Source organism: Pseudophryne corroboree, chromosome 7, assembly GCF_028390025.1.
Source record: "Pseudophryne corroboree isolate aPseCor3 chromosome 7, aPseCor3.hap2, whole genome shotgun sequence".
NCBI lineage: Eukaryota > Metazoa > Chordata > Amphibia > Anura > Myobatrachidae > Pseudophryne > Pseudophryne corroboree.
The window spans coordinates 420,002,260-420,018,007 of NC_086450.1; the positions used below are offsets into that span (position 1 = coordinate 420,002,260).

The 15,748-nt window shown below is 46.7% G+C and overlaps 1 protein-coding gene across 1 annotated transcript in view; it reads left to right on the forward strand.

Moving 5' to 3' along the window:
- Positions 1 to 15,748, forward strand: part of CLCN7 (chloride voltage-gated channel 7) — a 149,525-nt gene that overhangs the window by 74,367 nt on the left and 59,410 nt on the right. Inside the window, exons 11-12 of the mRNA XM_063934803.1 lie at positions 6,874 to 6,938; positions 11,282 to 11,398. Of these exons, the coding sequence (XP_063790873.1) occupies positions 6,874 to 6,938; positions 11,282 to 11,398 (182 nt within the window). The remainder of the gene's footprint in view (positions 1 to 6,873; positions 6,939 to 11,281; positions 11,399 to 15,748) is intronic.

The following is a 15,748-nucleotide window of genomic DNA, read 5'->3' on the forward strand; positions in this document are numbered from 1 at the left end:
CCTTTTCTAAATGGAGAATTGTAATATTGGAAGTGAAAGCATCAGCCGTACAGATTGTGTTCCCAGCCTGTTTCCTCCTCACCCTTAATCTCTGTTAGCTGATTAGGCAGCAAAGTGTGCTTACCGGGATCTGACATTACAGCCGAGTCCCATACCTTATTTCCAAAGCAGGGTTGTGCCGCTTCAGCCTGCACTTCCCCTGTTGGGGTTGTATTAATATTTCTGGGAAGGAACAGTAAACCTCAACCAGGCACAGTCAGTGCTTTGATGATGTGACCGCATCTTCTTCTGGTATCATTAATTACCATGCTGGGGGCAGAATAATAAGAATTTACTTACCGATAATTCTATTTCTCATAGTCCGTAGTGGATGCTGGGAACTCCGTAAGGACCATGGGGAATAGCGGCTCCGCAAGAGACTGGGCACAAAAAGTAAAAGCTTTAGACTAGCTTGTGTGCACTGGCTCCTCCCCCTATGACCCTCCTCCAAGCCTCAGTTAAGATACTGTGCCCGGACGAGCGTACATAATAAGGAAGGATCTTGAATCCCGGGTAAGACTCATACCAGCCACACCAATCACACCGTACAACTCGTGATCTGAACCCAGTTAACAGTATGATAACCGTAGGAGCCTCTGAAAAGATGGCTTCCAACAATAAACAACCCGATTTGTTTGTAACAATAACTATATACAAGTATTGCAGACAATCCGCACTTGGGATGGGCGCCCAGCATCCACTACGGACTATGAGAAATAGAATTATCGGTAAGTAAATTCTTATTTTCTCTGACGTCCTAGTGGATGCTGGGAACTCCGTAAGGACCATGGGGATTATACCAAAGCTCCCAAACGGGCGGGAGAGTGCGGATGACTCTGCAGCACCGAATGAGAGAACTCCAGGTCCTCCTCAGCCAGGGTATCAAATTTGTAGAATTTAGCAAACGTGTTTGCCCCTGACCAAGTAGCTGCTCGGCAAAGTTGTAAAGCCGAGACCCCTCGGGCAGCCGCCCAAGAAGAGCCCACCTTCCTTGTGGAATGGGCTTTTACAGATTTTGGCTGTGGCAGGCCTGCCACAGAATGTGCAAGTTGAATTGTACTACAAATCCAACGAGCAATCGTCTGCTTAGAAGCAGGAGCACCCAGCTTGTTGGGTGTATACAGTATGAACAGCGAGTCAGATTTTCTGACTCCAGCCGTCCTGGAAACATATATTTTCAAGGCCCTGACTATGTCCAGCAACTTGGAGTCCTCCAAGTCCCTAGTAGCCACAGGTACCACAATAGGTTGATTCATGTGAAACGCTGAAACCACCTTAGGGAGAAATTGAGGACGAGTCCTCAATTCCGCCCTATCCGAATGAAATATCAGGTAAGGGCTTTTATAGGATAAAGCCGCCAATTCTGATACGCGCCTGGCTGAAGCCAGGGCCAACAGCATTACCACTTTCCATGTGAGATATTTCAAATCCACTGTGGCAAGTGGTTCAAACCAATGTGATTTTAGGAACCCTAAAACTACATTGAGATCCCAAGGTGCCACTGGAGGCACAAAAGGAGGCTGTATATGCAGTACCCCTTTGACAAACGTCTGAACTTCAGGCACTGAAGCCAGTTCTTTCTGGAAGAAGATCGACAGGGCCGAAATTTGAACCTTAATGGATCCTAATTTTAGGCCCATAGACAATCCTGCTTGCAGGAAATGTAGGAAACGACCCAGTTGAAATTCCTCCGTAGGGGCCTTCTTGGCCTCACACCACGCAACATATTTTCGCCAAATGCGATGATAATGTTTTGCAGTTACATCCTTCCTGGCCTTGATCAGGGTAGGGATGACTTCATCTGGAATGCCTTTTTCCTTCAGGATCCGGCGTTCAACCGCCATGCCGTCAAACGCAGCCGCGGTAAGTCTTGAAACAGACAAGGTCCCTGCTGGAGCAAGTTCTTCTTGGCCAATCCGGAGCCACGAGTATCGTTCTTACTCCTCTCCTTCTTATGATTCTCAGTACTTTTGGTATGAGAGGAAGAGGAGGGAACACATCTGAGGGTCCCTTGACCTGGCGCAATATCTGTCCAGTTTCTTGTTGAGACGGGACGCCATCATGTCCACCTTTGGTTTTTCCCAACGGTTTACAATCACTTGGAAGACTTCTGGATGAAGTCCCCACTCCCCCGGGTGGAGGTCGTGTCTGCTGAGGAAGTCTGCTTCCCAGTTGTCCACTCCCAGAATGAACACTGCTGACAGTGCTATCACATGATTTTCCGCCCAGCGGAGAATCCTTGCAGCTTCTGCCATTGCCCTCCTGCTTCTTGTGCCGCCCTGTCTGTTTACGTGGGCGACAGCCGTGATGTTGTCCGACTGGATCAATACCGGTTGACCCTGAAGCAGAGGCCTTGCTTGACTTAGGGCATTGTAAATGGCCCTTAGCTCTAGGATATTTATGTGAAGAGACGTTTCCATGCTTGACCACAAGCCCTGGAAATTTCTTCCCTGTGTGACTGCTCCCCAGCCTCTCAGGCTGGCATCCGTGGTTACCAGCATCCAATCCTGAATGCCGAATCTGCGGCCCTCTAGAAGATGAGCCTTCTGTAACCACCACAGGAGAGATACCCTTGTCCTTGGAGATAGGGTTATCCGCTGATGCATCTGAAGATGCGATCCGGACCATTTGTCCAGCAGATCCCACTGAAAAGTTCTTGGATGGAATCTTCCGAATGGAATCACTTCGTAAGAAGCCACCATTTTTCCCAGGACTCTCGTGCACTGATGCCCTGACACTTGTCCTGGTTTTAGGAGGTTCCTGACTAGCTCGGATAACTCCCTGGCCTTCTCCTCCGGGAGAAACACCTTTTTCTGGACTGTGTCCAGAATCATCCCTAGGAACAGTAGACGTGTTGTTGGAATCGGCTGTGATTTTGGGATATTTAGAATCCACCCGTGCTGACGTAGCACTACCTGAGAGAGTGCTACTCCGACCTCTAACTGTTCCCTGGACCTTGCCCTTATCATGAGATCGTCCAAGTAAGGGATAATTAATACGCCTTTTCTTCGAAGAAGAATCATAATTTCGGCCATTACCTTGGTAAAGACCCGTGGTGCCGTGGACAATCCAAACGGCAGCGTCTGAAACTGATAATGACAGTTTTGTATCACAAACCTGAGGTACCCTTGGTGAGAAGGGTAGATTGGGACATGGAGATAAGCATCCTTGATGTCTAGAGATACCATATAGTCCCCTTCTTCCAGGTTCGCTATCACTGCTCTGAGTGACTCCATCTTGAATTTGAACCTTTTTATGTAAGTGTTCAAAGATTTTAGATTTAAAATTGGTCTCACCGAGCCGTCCGGCTTCGGTACCACAAACAGCGTGGAATAATACCCCTTTCCCTGTTGTAGGAGGGGTACCTTGATTATCACCTGCTGGGAATACAGCTTGTGAATAGCTTCCAATACTGCCTCCCTGTCGGAGGGAGACGTTGGTAGAGCAGACTTCAGGAACCGGCGAGGGGGAGACGTCTCGAATTCCAATTTGTACCCCTGTGATACTACCTGCAGGATCCAGGGGTCCACTTGCGAGTGAGCCCACTGCGCGCTGAAATTCTTGAGACGGCCCCCCACCGTGCCCGAGTCTGCTTGCAGAGCCCCAGCGTCATGCTGAGGACTTGGCAGAAGCGGGGGAGGGCTTCTGCTCCTGGGAAGAGGCTGCATGGTGCAGTCTTTTTCCCCTTCCTCTGCCCCGGGGCAGGAACGAGCGGCCTTTTTCCCTCTTGCCCTTATAGGGACGAAAGGACTGGGTTTGAAAAGACGGTGTCTTTTTCTGCTGAGGTGACCTGGGGTAAAAAGGTGGATTTTCCAGCCGTTGCTGTGGCCACCAGGTCCGATAGACCGACCCCAAATAACTCCTCCCCTTTATACGGCAATACTTCCATATGTCGTTTGGAATCCGCATCACCTGACCACTGTCGCGTCCATAACGTTCTTCTGGCAGAAATGGACATCGCACTTACTCTAGATGCCAGGGTGCAAATATCCCTCTGTGCATCTCGCATATATAGTAATGCATCCTTTAAATGCTCTATAGTTAATAATATACTGTCCCTATCCAGGGTATCAATATTTTCAGTCAGGGAATCCGACCAAGCCACTCCAGCGCTGCACATCCAGGCTGAGGCGATCGCTGGTCGCAGTATAACACCGGTATGTGTGTATATACCTTTTAAGATATTTTCCAGCCTTCTATCAGCTGGTTCCTTGAGAGCGGCCGTATCAGGAGACGGTAACGCCACTTGTTTTGATAAGCGTGTGAGCGCCTTATCTACCCTAGGGGGTGTTTCCCAACGTGCCCTAACCTCTGGCGGGAAAGGGTATAGTGCCAATAATTTATTAGAAATCAGCAGTTTTTTATCGGGGGAAACCCACGCTTTATCACACACCTCATTTAATTCATCTGACTCAGGAAAAACCACTGGTAGTTTTTTCACACCCCACATAATACCCTTTTTTGTGGTACTTGTAGTGTCAGAAATGTTCAAAGCCTCCTTCATTGCCGTGATCATGTAACGTGTGGCCCTACTGGACATTACGTTTGTCTCGTCACCGTCGACACTGGATTCAGTATCCGTGTCAGGGTCTGTGTCGACCATCTGAGGTAACGGGCGTTTTAGCGCCCCTGACGGTGTCTGAGACGCCTGAAAAGGCACTAATTGATTTGTCGGCTGTCTCATGTCGTCAACAGTTTTTTGCAAAGTGCTGACGTTGTCCCGTAATTCTTTAATTACTACCATCCAGTCAGGTGTCGACTCCCTAGGGGGTGACATCACTAACACAGGCAATTGCTCTGCTTCCACATCATTTTCCTCCTCATACATGTCGACACAATCGTACCGACACCCAGCACACACACAGGGAATGCTCTGATAGAGGACAGGACCCCACTAGCTCTTTGGGGAGACAGAGGGAGAGTTTGCCAGCACACACCAGAGCGCTATATATATACAGGGATAACCTTATATAAGTGTTACTCCCTGTTATAGCTGCTGTATTTATATATTAGCTGCCAATAGTGCCCCCCTCTCTGTTTTACCCTGTTTCTGTAGTGCAGGACTGCAGGGGAGAGTCAGGGAGCCGTCCTTCCAGCGGAGCTGTGAAAGAAAATGGCGCTTGTGTGCTGAGGAGAAAGGCTCCGCCCCCTTCACGGCGGCCTTTTCTCCCGCTTTTTTCAGGAAACTGGCAGGGGATAAATGCATCCATATAGCCCAGGAGCTATATGTGATGCATTTTTGATGCATTTTTTTTTTAGCCATATAAGGTTTTTATATCGTTTTTATTGCGTCTCAGGGCGCTCCCCCCCAGCGCCCTGCACCCTCAGTGACCGGAGTGTGAAGTGTGCTGAGAGCAATGGCGCACAGCTGCAGTGCTGTGCGCTACCTTATTTGAAGACAGGAACGTCTTCTGCCGCCGCTTTCTCCGGACCTCTTCGCTCTTCTGGCTCTGTAAGGGGGCCGGCGGCGCGACTCCGGGACCCATCCAGGCTGAACCTGTGATCGTCCCTCTGGAGCTAATGTCCAGTAGCCAAGAAGCCCAATCCACTCTGCAGTCAGGTGAGTTCGCTTCTTCTCCCCTTAGTCCCACGATGCAGTGAGCCTGTTGCCAGCAGGACTCACTGAAAATAAAAAACCTATTTAAACTTTTACTTCTAAGCAGCTCAGGAGAGCCACCTAGCTTGCACCCTTCTCGTTCGGGCACAAAAATCTAACTGAGGCTTGGAGGAGGGTCATAGGGGGAGGAGCCAGTGCACACCAGCTAGTCTAAAGCTTTTACTTTTTGTGCCCAGTCTCCTGCGGAGCCGCTATTCCCCATGGTCCTTACGGAGTTCCCAGCATCCACTAGGACGTCAGAGAAAACAGGTTCATCATTGTATTCCATCAGATGTTAGGGTTTAATGGAAAGGCCCATTGTAACGACTTATGCTAATGACTGTATATATTTTTACGTGATAACATTCCACAAGGGTTTGCCCAAATGGCTATGTAAGATTTTCGTGAGATAGGGACACAACTTATCTAACAACACATACGTACTTGCATACATACATACATACATACATACATACATACATACATACATACATACATACATACATACATACTAAAGATAAGCTGGTTCGGTTTTACTTTGATTTACTCAGGGCTCGAAACGGCATCTTATTGGATCATGGATGTCACGCGTTTTGGATAGCCAATAAGCAAAACCCGAAATATCCGAGTAAAACGGTACCCGCTCATCTCTAATACATACATACTTATAACATGCTGGTTTTTAGGTGGTAAAATCTCTCAGCTTTGTCGCTGTTATAAATAATTGACCAGTTGAGGGTGTTCTCCAATAAACGCCCCCTATTCAACAAAATGAGATGACTGGTGTTTCATTTTAACTTGTCCAATGTAGGAGGATTGCAGTCACCATGCACAGATTGTCTTTGTGTTAATAATCAGATTTGTGTAGTTCAAGGTACAGTTGTTGAAGCCTAATTACACATCATGTTTTTATTTTTTTCTACTTCTGTAGCTAAAATGTGCCTGTAACTGTGCTGAGTGGCATTACATTGCTGATATACAGTACATGCGTGTACAGAGTCTTCCCGTGTTCCATTTACACCCCCCCCCCCCCCTACTCCATTACCTGTAAGTGCTCTGTGCGTGACCTGGCGTGATTGGTATATGTGCGGCTACGGAGTCTTCTCCCACCTGAGTCCTATGTTTTCTAGTTACGCAAACCTCCCGATACCTGTAGCAGTTGTGTGCGTGACATGACATTTCTGGTATACATGCGGGTACAGAGTCTTCTCAAACATGGGTCATTGTGTGTCTTACAGGTGGGGTGCTTTTTAGCTTGGAGGAAGGGGCCTCTTTCTGGAACCAGCTGCTCACTTGGAGAATAGTAAGTAAAAGCTAAATGTTGTCTCTGTTTTAAGATGATCGTCTTAGTTGGCTTTATAGATAAATTCACGGTTGTGCGTAATTACATTGCACAGCAGGGCTAATTGAGCTCCCAAAGCGCCCTCATACCGAAAGTACCGATGTGTTGTACTCTGCACATGTGCAAGACCTGTTCTGCACATGCACTAACGGGTCCTGCTATACAGGACGGCATCTGACTGTAAGTGATTGGCAGTCTGATGCCATTTGGGGGTGTTAAATGGCATGTCGCCGCTGTTTAGAGGGAGGAAAGAGGCCAGGTTCTCCGTCGTTTGCTGGCCTCTTGCAAAGATCTGTGGCAAACTGCTTACACGACTCCATGGGTGCCGCATGCCCGTCTGATGGTGTTGCAGTCCAATGTCGGATCACTACTGCAGCAGGAGGCGTCTATTTATAATAGACGCCTCCTGCAGCATACAGAGCTATCCTTGGACGCCCAGCTGCGTACAGGCTGCGGCCCTGGCTACACCTACGTGCGGCTGCCCTGCTACTACACAGTAACACTCCGCTGCAAGTGGAGATGCGGCTCTGATGCGTGCCACTCCATATTACTGCTAAATGACTATTCGCTCTGCCTGCACCATATGCCTCTACTGCATGCTGCAGACAGGATGATGGCTCAATGTCAGTGTCTCCTTCCTTTTAGTCTCTAGTGTAAGCATCGTGACAGTAAACTGAAGGAACGGCACTATTAAAAATTTTTTTTTTTTTTTAATGTAAAGTGCTTCTGTTCATGATTGTGACTTGTTTCCAGAAGGCTGGCATTTTTCTTTCCTTTGCCTTAATGACTCTAACCTTCCAGACTGTATATGTGTTTAACATACTGCCCGTCGGAATCCCGGCTGTCTCCGTACCGGTCGGAATCCCGACGGGTGTACTATACCGCCGCCGGAATACCAGCGAGGTATGGGTGTCCACGACACCCATACGAGAGGCTGCAGCATTCTAGTGCCCGAGATGCCGGTGTCGGTATACTGAAATTCGGCATCCCGTGCGGCGGGATCACATACTGATCCCCTTCTAGACACATTTTAGCATTATTGCTAGAAGCTAGTTACACAATGGAAACTTTTTCAAATAGCTTTGTTATATTAGTTGGACATTATTGGGTTTACATTCCTGTCAGTGTTTCCTGCCAGTGGCCCCAGCTTGCAATTCAGCTATGTTGTATTGGATACTAATAGCCCAGTAATTTGGGGTGACTATCTAGAAGGTCTCTATACAACACATTTCTGGTTATGTAAACTCTGGTCGCGAGCAACTGTTCGCATTATTGCACCCCCCCTGTTTTTCCTTCATCTCCTTCTATTCATTCGATCTCTCCTTCTCCCTTCCCCTCTGTCATTCTCTGCTGTGATAGTACATTCTCATGTTGCCTGATGGACACACCCCGCTTAAATCCGTGCTGCTACTGTTGTCCAACCCTCATGGTTCTTCGAGCAACCCCGCTTCTGCCCTTGTAGCCATAAACATTGTGGATCCATCAACCCGTGGGTTCTTCTCTGCAGTTTCCTCTTTCTCTCCAGTGGACACAGCTGACCTCTGGAGCTAGTCAAGATGTACATCTACCCCCCAAAAAACCTGATGTGGTTGAGGTGTGAGTGGGGCTGGGCTGCATGGAGAGATGGGTGGAAAGGGCTGAATCAAGCTGTCAGGGATCCAGTAGCTGTCACCAGGGGAGCTTTTGTGGCCTCCAGCTCCACTGCACATGCCCTAGAACAGTGTGGTCCACTCCAGCCCCTAACAGTGCATGTTTTATAGGTCTCCTAGTTGTTGCACAGGTGGACTCCTTTTTGCCTGACACATTTTTTTAAAGATACTGAAGAGATCTGCAAAACATGCACGCTCATGGGTCCCCGAGCACTGGAGATGGTAAATACTATGATTAACGGTCACGATATAATATGCAGCAGTGAAGCATGGCCCCCTGCCGCCCACTGGGCCTTGCATGCTGGGCGTTGGCACCCCCTTTTCCTACAGCCGTGGTAATAGATTTTATAGACTACAGTGTACTTTATTGCAGATGTCCTCTGTCATAGGAGTACATGTGCTACGTATAATGTTATCTATTACAGCAGTATCTCCTTCTATACCATACGGTCAGGCATAGTGTCTGTCTCCGTTTACCTCCATCCCTCTAATCACACTGCCTTGGGGATGAGTGTAAACTCCATTTGACGCTGGAGAATAGAACCAGGGTGGGTCGTTTAGCTCCAAAGCCGCCTCAAGCCATACGTCTGATAACATGCCTAAAATCAGATGATGGGCCTTTGTTAATCCTGTAACTGGGAAGAAGACTGAGTTGTGTGTGGTATTTATAGGAACGTCCAAGAATAATGTCCAAAAGCGTTTTGTTGTGTACAGAGCACATGCTGTTCTATCTTACACTGATTGCTAGTTTTAGCAATCTGCCTCACCCTCTACAGTTCATCCCAATATGAACTCTTCTGTTCCTTTGGCAACCATTTCCCTCCTCTGTGCAGATGATACCAAGACTTACCGCTCTTCCTCTAATCTCTCCTTTGCAGTCCTCTCCCGTGTCACCTCCTGTCAGTCGTCCCTCTGCTCCTGGATTTCCCAACGCTTCCTAAAACTCAATATTTCCATAACCAAAGTTGTTGTTTTTTTTCAATCTGCCAATATTCATCTGCAGATTTATCTAGTAATATTACTGTAAAAGTGCGTACTCACCAGGCGATATTGTAAACGATATGGCTCATTTTCACCCTTCTGAATAATATCTTTTATATTATTGCCCAGTGTGTACACTACAAAAGATATGAACAATGCACGATGGGTCATTATCAACCCCCTCTATTGTCTGTACATGCAACCCAATTTGGACTTATCCAAAACTGCACGTACGGTCTGGCGGTGTGACATCGCGAATTATATCGTACAGTATGTATGCGCTATATCGGCCGCTCGTGAGGGTAGGGGAAACACTAGGCGATATCGCTCATGGAGCTCGCAAAGTGTGTACGCACCTTAACACTGGTAAAAAATTGTTGTATTAGGAATCCATCTTATCGGGTATGGGACTTGGGGTTGACAGTGTCTAGGTCGACATACATTAGGTAAACACCTATTGGTCAACAGTGGCTAGGTCGACATGAAAAAGTCGACATGAGTTTTAATTTTTTTTTTGTGTAGTTGTCTTCGTAAAGTGACGGGGAACACAAATTAGTGCACCGTCTCCCCTCGCATGGCGAGCATTCTCAATCGTAGTCCGTGTGGATCGTAAAGTATGAAAAAGTAAAAAAATTGGAAAAACTCATGTCGACCTTTTTTGCATGTCAACCTTGTTCATGTCGACCTATTCACCATCGACCAAAGGGCGTCGACCTAATAGGTGTCGATCCAGAGTCCGAATACCCATCTTATTCCTCCACTAACAGTGTCTGACTATACAAAGCAGAACAAGAGGAGGTCCTTTATTTTTATATTTTTTGGACCTTTTTTAAGGCATGAGTTATTTGATTACTTTAACCAGGGCTGTGGAGTCGGTAATCCAAACCTTTCACTCCGACTCCTGTACTTTTACTGATGGAGGAGTTAATCGAAGATTTTTTTCACCGACCCCACAGCCATGATCAGGTGTGATTTTTGTTTTCATTTTTATTTTTTTTGTTTTGTTTTCATTTGAAATACTGTAATTGTCTAACACCTACAGTATAAATAGCCATTGTTTTTACTTATTTCACCACGGCGACTAAAAGTGTGGGTGTATCAAGATGGCTGCTCAGTTGCATAGCGTGTGATTTCCCAGTCGGGATACGGTCATTAGGTCGACCACACTTAGGTCAACAGTCATTAGGTCAACCACTATTGGTTGATAATCGTTTTTCACTTTTTTTTTTTTCTTTCTTTCTTTTTTTTTACTTTTCCATACTTCACGATCCACGTGGACTGCAATTGGGAATAGTAACCTGTGCCGATAGCATGCGAGCCATGCAAGGGGACACGGTGCACTAATTGGGGTTCCCCGTCCTCTACGAAAAAAACGACACCAAAAAAAGTTTTAAAAAAACCCCCTCATGTCGACCTTATTTTCCATGTCGACCTAGTGACCATGTTGACCTAATGCATGTCGACCAATAGTGGTCGACCTAATGACCCGTACCATCCTAGTCTCTGGTTTCTTCTTTAATGTTTAATTGGTGCTTACTTTGTATCTGTGTATTTCCTCCTCATGTCCTCTCTAGAAAGCACCTTCTAGACCTCATGTATAGAAATAGTTAGAGCTCTACGAGTATTTTTTTTTCTTCTTACATTACATATGTGATTTGCTGTTTCTCTTTCCAGTTCTTCGCCTCCATGATCTCCACGTTCACCCTGAACTTTGTCCTGAGCTTTTACAACCACAAGCCGGGTGACCTGTCCAACCCTGGTCTCATAAACTTCGGGAGGTTTGACACAGATGTGAGTCTCTGGTCGTTGTTTGTTTTTTATGACACATTCTCCGCCACCAGCACTGCAGAAGCAACGGGCTGCCAGTTCTAAAAAGTATCAGTCACTGTTTACCCTTTAGATCAGCGCGTTCACAAAACAATTATGTGGGTATGATTAATTTTATTTGTTAGCTGTCATTGATACAGCGTCTGCATATTCCGTTGCGCTTTCCAATTTGTATACAAAACTGTAATAAAATGAGACTGGGTAATAACTGCAGACAGTGAGGTAAAGAGCCCTGATCATAAACTTATATTCTATAGGTTATTACGAAACAGGTCAAGGATTCTGTCCTCAAACCTCTTCAGTCCCCTGTTGACCATCGGAATCAATGCTGTACGATGCTGGGATGGAGGTTTAAAAAAAAAAAAAACCCCTAAAGGGAATAGTAATTGGACATTCACAAAATATTCCCTGAGATTCATTACATGCTGTTTTATTTTAAACTTTTTTTAATTTTTTTTCCGTTCCCTTCCTATTCTTAATAGTTCTGTCTTTTGACATGTTTCCACTGTAGTCATACTGTCTGGAGATCCCATGTGTCTATTTTTGTCATGGATAACAATAAATTCCACACTGCTCTATTAATGACCACTCGTTCCACGTCTGCTGCAGGATTAGACTCCCAGCACCCCCATAAAACAGGGAGCTGAAGCTCAAAGGACTTAATTTCTCTGGTCCCGTCTGTTCTGGCTACGTAAATCTGTCACTTGTCATTGCTCCCAGATACCTAGGCTGTGTGTGGTGCAAAAGTATTTCAGGCTTCCAAAAAGGTCCTCATAATAATATCAACACGTTGCACAGTAGTATGCTGGATTATAATTAATATCCATTTATTGGCTAAGCACACATATTATATTATCATTGGATTCTTTTTTTTTTTTTTCAATTATACTATTTGTGCTAGCGACATTTATAGCAATTTGTTGTTATGTGTTCAGTTTAAGTGACCACTATTCTTCCACTTGTTGTTGGGGTCTAATCCATCCATTTTTGCAGTACTCTGTCCCTCCATATATAGTTGAGGTTTAGGTGTAGTTTCTACCCTGTATATAGTATTAAAGATCTCATTCCAATTCTTCACAACATCTAGTGCAGCTGGGGATATCCCTTATTGCAACTCTTCCCTGAGGTGTGAAACGTGTTGTATGCATCATTTGGTATGAGAGATTGATCAAGACTTCACAAGTGCCTTGTGCCATGTCCTACCATTCACTTAATAACTGGTCCGTAACCGCTTCCTATTTAAGTATAACTGGCTTTTCTCTATCGTCCTAAGTGGATGCTGGGGTTCCTGAAAGGACCATGGGGAATAGCGGCTCCGCAGGAGACAGGGCACAAAAAAGTAAAGCTTTACTAGGTCAGGTGGTGTGCACTGGCTCCTCCCCCTATGACCCTCCTCCAGACTCCAGTTAGATTTTGTGCCCGAACGAGAAGGGTGCAATCTAGGTGGCTCTCCTAAAGAGCTGCTTAGAGAAAGTTTAGTTTAGGTTTTTTTCTTTACAGTGAGTCCTGCTGGCAACAGGATCACTGCAACGTGGGACTTAGGGGGAAAGTAGTAAACTCACCTGCATGCAGAGTGGATTTGCTGCTTGGCTACTGGACACCATTAGCTCCAGAGGGATCGAACACAGGCCCAGCCGTGGAGTCCGGTCCCGGAGCCGCGCCGCCGACCCCCTTGCAGATGCTGAAGCGTGAAGAGGTCCGGAAACCGGCGGCTGAAGACTCCTCAGTCTTCATAAGGTAGCGCACAGCACTGCAGCTGTGCGCCATTTTCCTCTCAGCACACTTCACTGGGCAGTCACTGAGGGTGCAGAGCGCTGGGGGGGGGCGCTCTGAGAGGCAAATATAAACCTTATACAAGGCTAAAAATACCTCACATATAGCCCATAGGGGCTATATGGAGATATTTAACCCCTGCCTGACTGGAAAAATAGCGGGAGAAGAACCCGCCGAAAAAGGGGCGGGGCCTATCTCCTCAGCACACGGCGCCATTTTCTGTCACAGCTCCGCTGGTCAGAACGGCTCCCAGGTCTCTCCCCTGCACTGCACTACAGAAACAGGGTAAAACAGAGAGGGGGGGCACATTAATGGCTATATATATATATATTAAAGCAGCTATAAGGGAGCACTTAATATAAGGATATCCCTTGTATATATAGCGCTTTGTGGTGTGTGCTGGCAGACTCTCCCTCTGTCTCCCCAAAAGGGCTAGTGGGTCCTGTCTTCATTAGAGCATTCCCTGTGCGTTTGCGGTGTGTGTCGGTACGTGGTGTCGACATGTATGAGGACGATATTGGTGTGGAGGCGGAGCAATTGCCAAATATGCAGATGTCACCCCCCAGGGGGTCGACACCAGAATGGATGCCTTTATTTGTGGAATTACGTGATGGTTTATCTTCCCTTAAACAGTCAGTTGAGGACATGAGGCGGCCGGACAATCAATTAATGCCTGTCCAGGCGCCTCAAACACCGTCAGGGGCTGTAAAACGCCCTTTGCCTCAGTCGGTCGACACAGACCCAGACACGGGCACTGATTCCAGTGACGACGGTAGAAATTCAAACGTATTTTCCAGTAGGGCCACACGTTATATGATTTTGGCAATGAAGGAGACGTTACATTTAGCTGATACTACAGATACCGTAAAACAGGGTATTATGTATGGTGTGAAAAAACTACAAACAGTTTTTCCTGAATCAGAAGAATTAAATGACGTGTGTGATGAAGCGTGGGTTGCTCCTGATAAAAAGTTGATAATTTCAAAAAAGTTATTGGCATTATACCCTTTCCCGCCAGAGGTTAGGGCGCGCTGGGAAACACCCCCTAAGGTGGACAAGGCGCTCACACGCTTATCCAAACAAGTGGCGTTACCCTCTCCTGAGACGGCCGCACTTAAGGATCCATCAGATAGAAAGATGGAAGTTATTCAAAAGAATATATACACACATGCAGGTGTTATACTACGACCAGCTATAGCAACTGCCTGGATGTGCAGTGCTGGAGTAGTTTGGTCAGAATCCCTGATTGAAAATATTGATACCCTAGATAGGGACAATGTTTTACTGTCGTTAGAACAAATAAAGGATGCATTTATCTATATGCGTGATGCACAGAGGGATATTTGCACACTGGCATCTCGGGTGAGTGCTATGTCCATTTCAGCCAGAAGAGCCTTATGGACACGACAGTGGACAGGCGATGCGGATTCAAAACGTCACATGGAGGTTTTGCCGTATAAAGGGGAGGAGTTATTTGGAGTTGGTCTATCAGACTTGGTGGCCACGGCTACTGCCGGGAAATCCACTTTTTTACCTCAAGTCACTCCCCAACAGAGAAAGGCACCGACCTTTCAACCGCAGCCTTTTCGCTCCTACAAAAATAAGAGAGCAAAGGGCTTGTCGTACCTGCCACGAGGCAGAGGAAGAGGGAAGAGACACCAACAGGCAGCTCCTTCCCAGGAACAGAAGCCCTCCCCGGCTCCTGCAAAAACCTCAGCATGACGCTGGGGCCTCTCAAGCGGACTCGGGGACAGTGGGGGGCCGTCTCAAAAATTACAGCGCGCAGTGGGCTCACTCGCAGGTAGACCCCTGGATCCTGCAGATAATATCTCAGGGGTACAGGTTGGAATTAGAGACGGATCCTCCTCATCGTTTCCTGAAGTCTGCCTTACCAACCGTCTCTTCCGAAAGGGAGAGGGTGTTGGAAGCCATTCACAAGCTGTACGCTCAGCAGGTGATAGTCAAAGTACCCCTATTACAACAAGGAAAGGGGTATTATTCCACTCTATTTGTGGTACCGAAGCCGGATGGCTCGGTAAGGCCTATTCTAAATCTGAAGTCCTTGAACCTCTACATAAAAAAGTTCAAGTTCAAGATGGAGTCACTCAGAGCAGTGATAGCGAACCTGGAAGAAGGGGACTTTATGGTATCCTTGGACATCAAGGATGCGTATCTACACGTTCCGATTTACCCCGCACACCAGGGGTACCTCAGGTTCATTGTTCAAAACTGTCACTATCAGTTTCAGACGCTGCCGTTCGGATTGTCCACGGCGCCTCGGGTCTTTACCAAGGTAATGGCCGAGATGATGATTCTTCTTCGAAGAAAAGGCGTATTAGTTATCCCATACGTGGACGATCTCCTAATAAGGGCAAGGTCCAGAGAACAGCTGGAGACAGCTTTAGCACTATCTCAAGAGGTGCTAAGACAACACGGGTGGATTCTGAATATTCCAAAATCCCATTTAATCCCGACAACTCGTCTGCTGTTCCTAGGAATGATTCTGGACACGGTTCAGAAAAAGGTTTTCCTTCCAGAGGA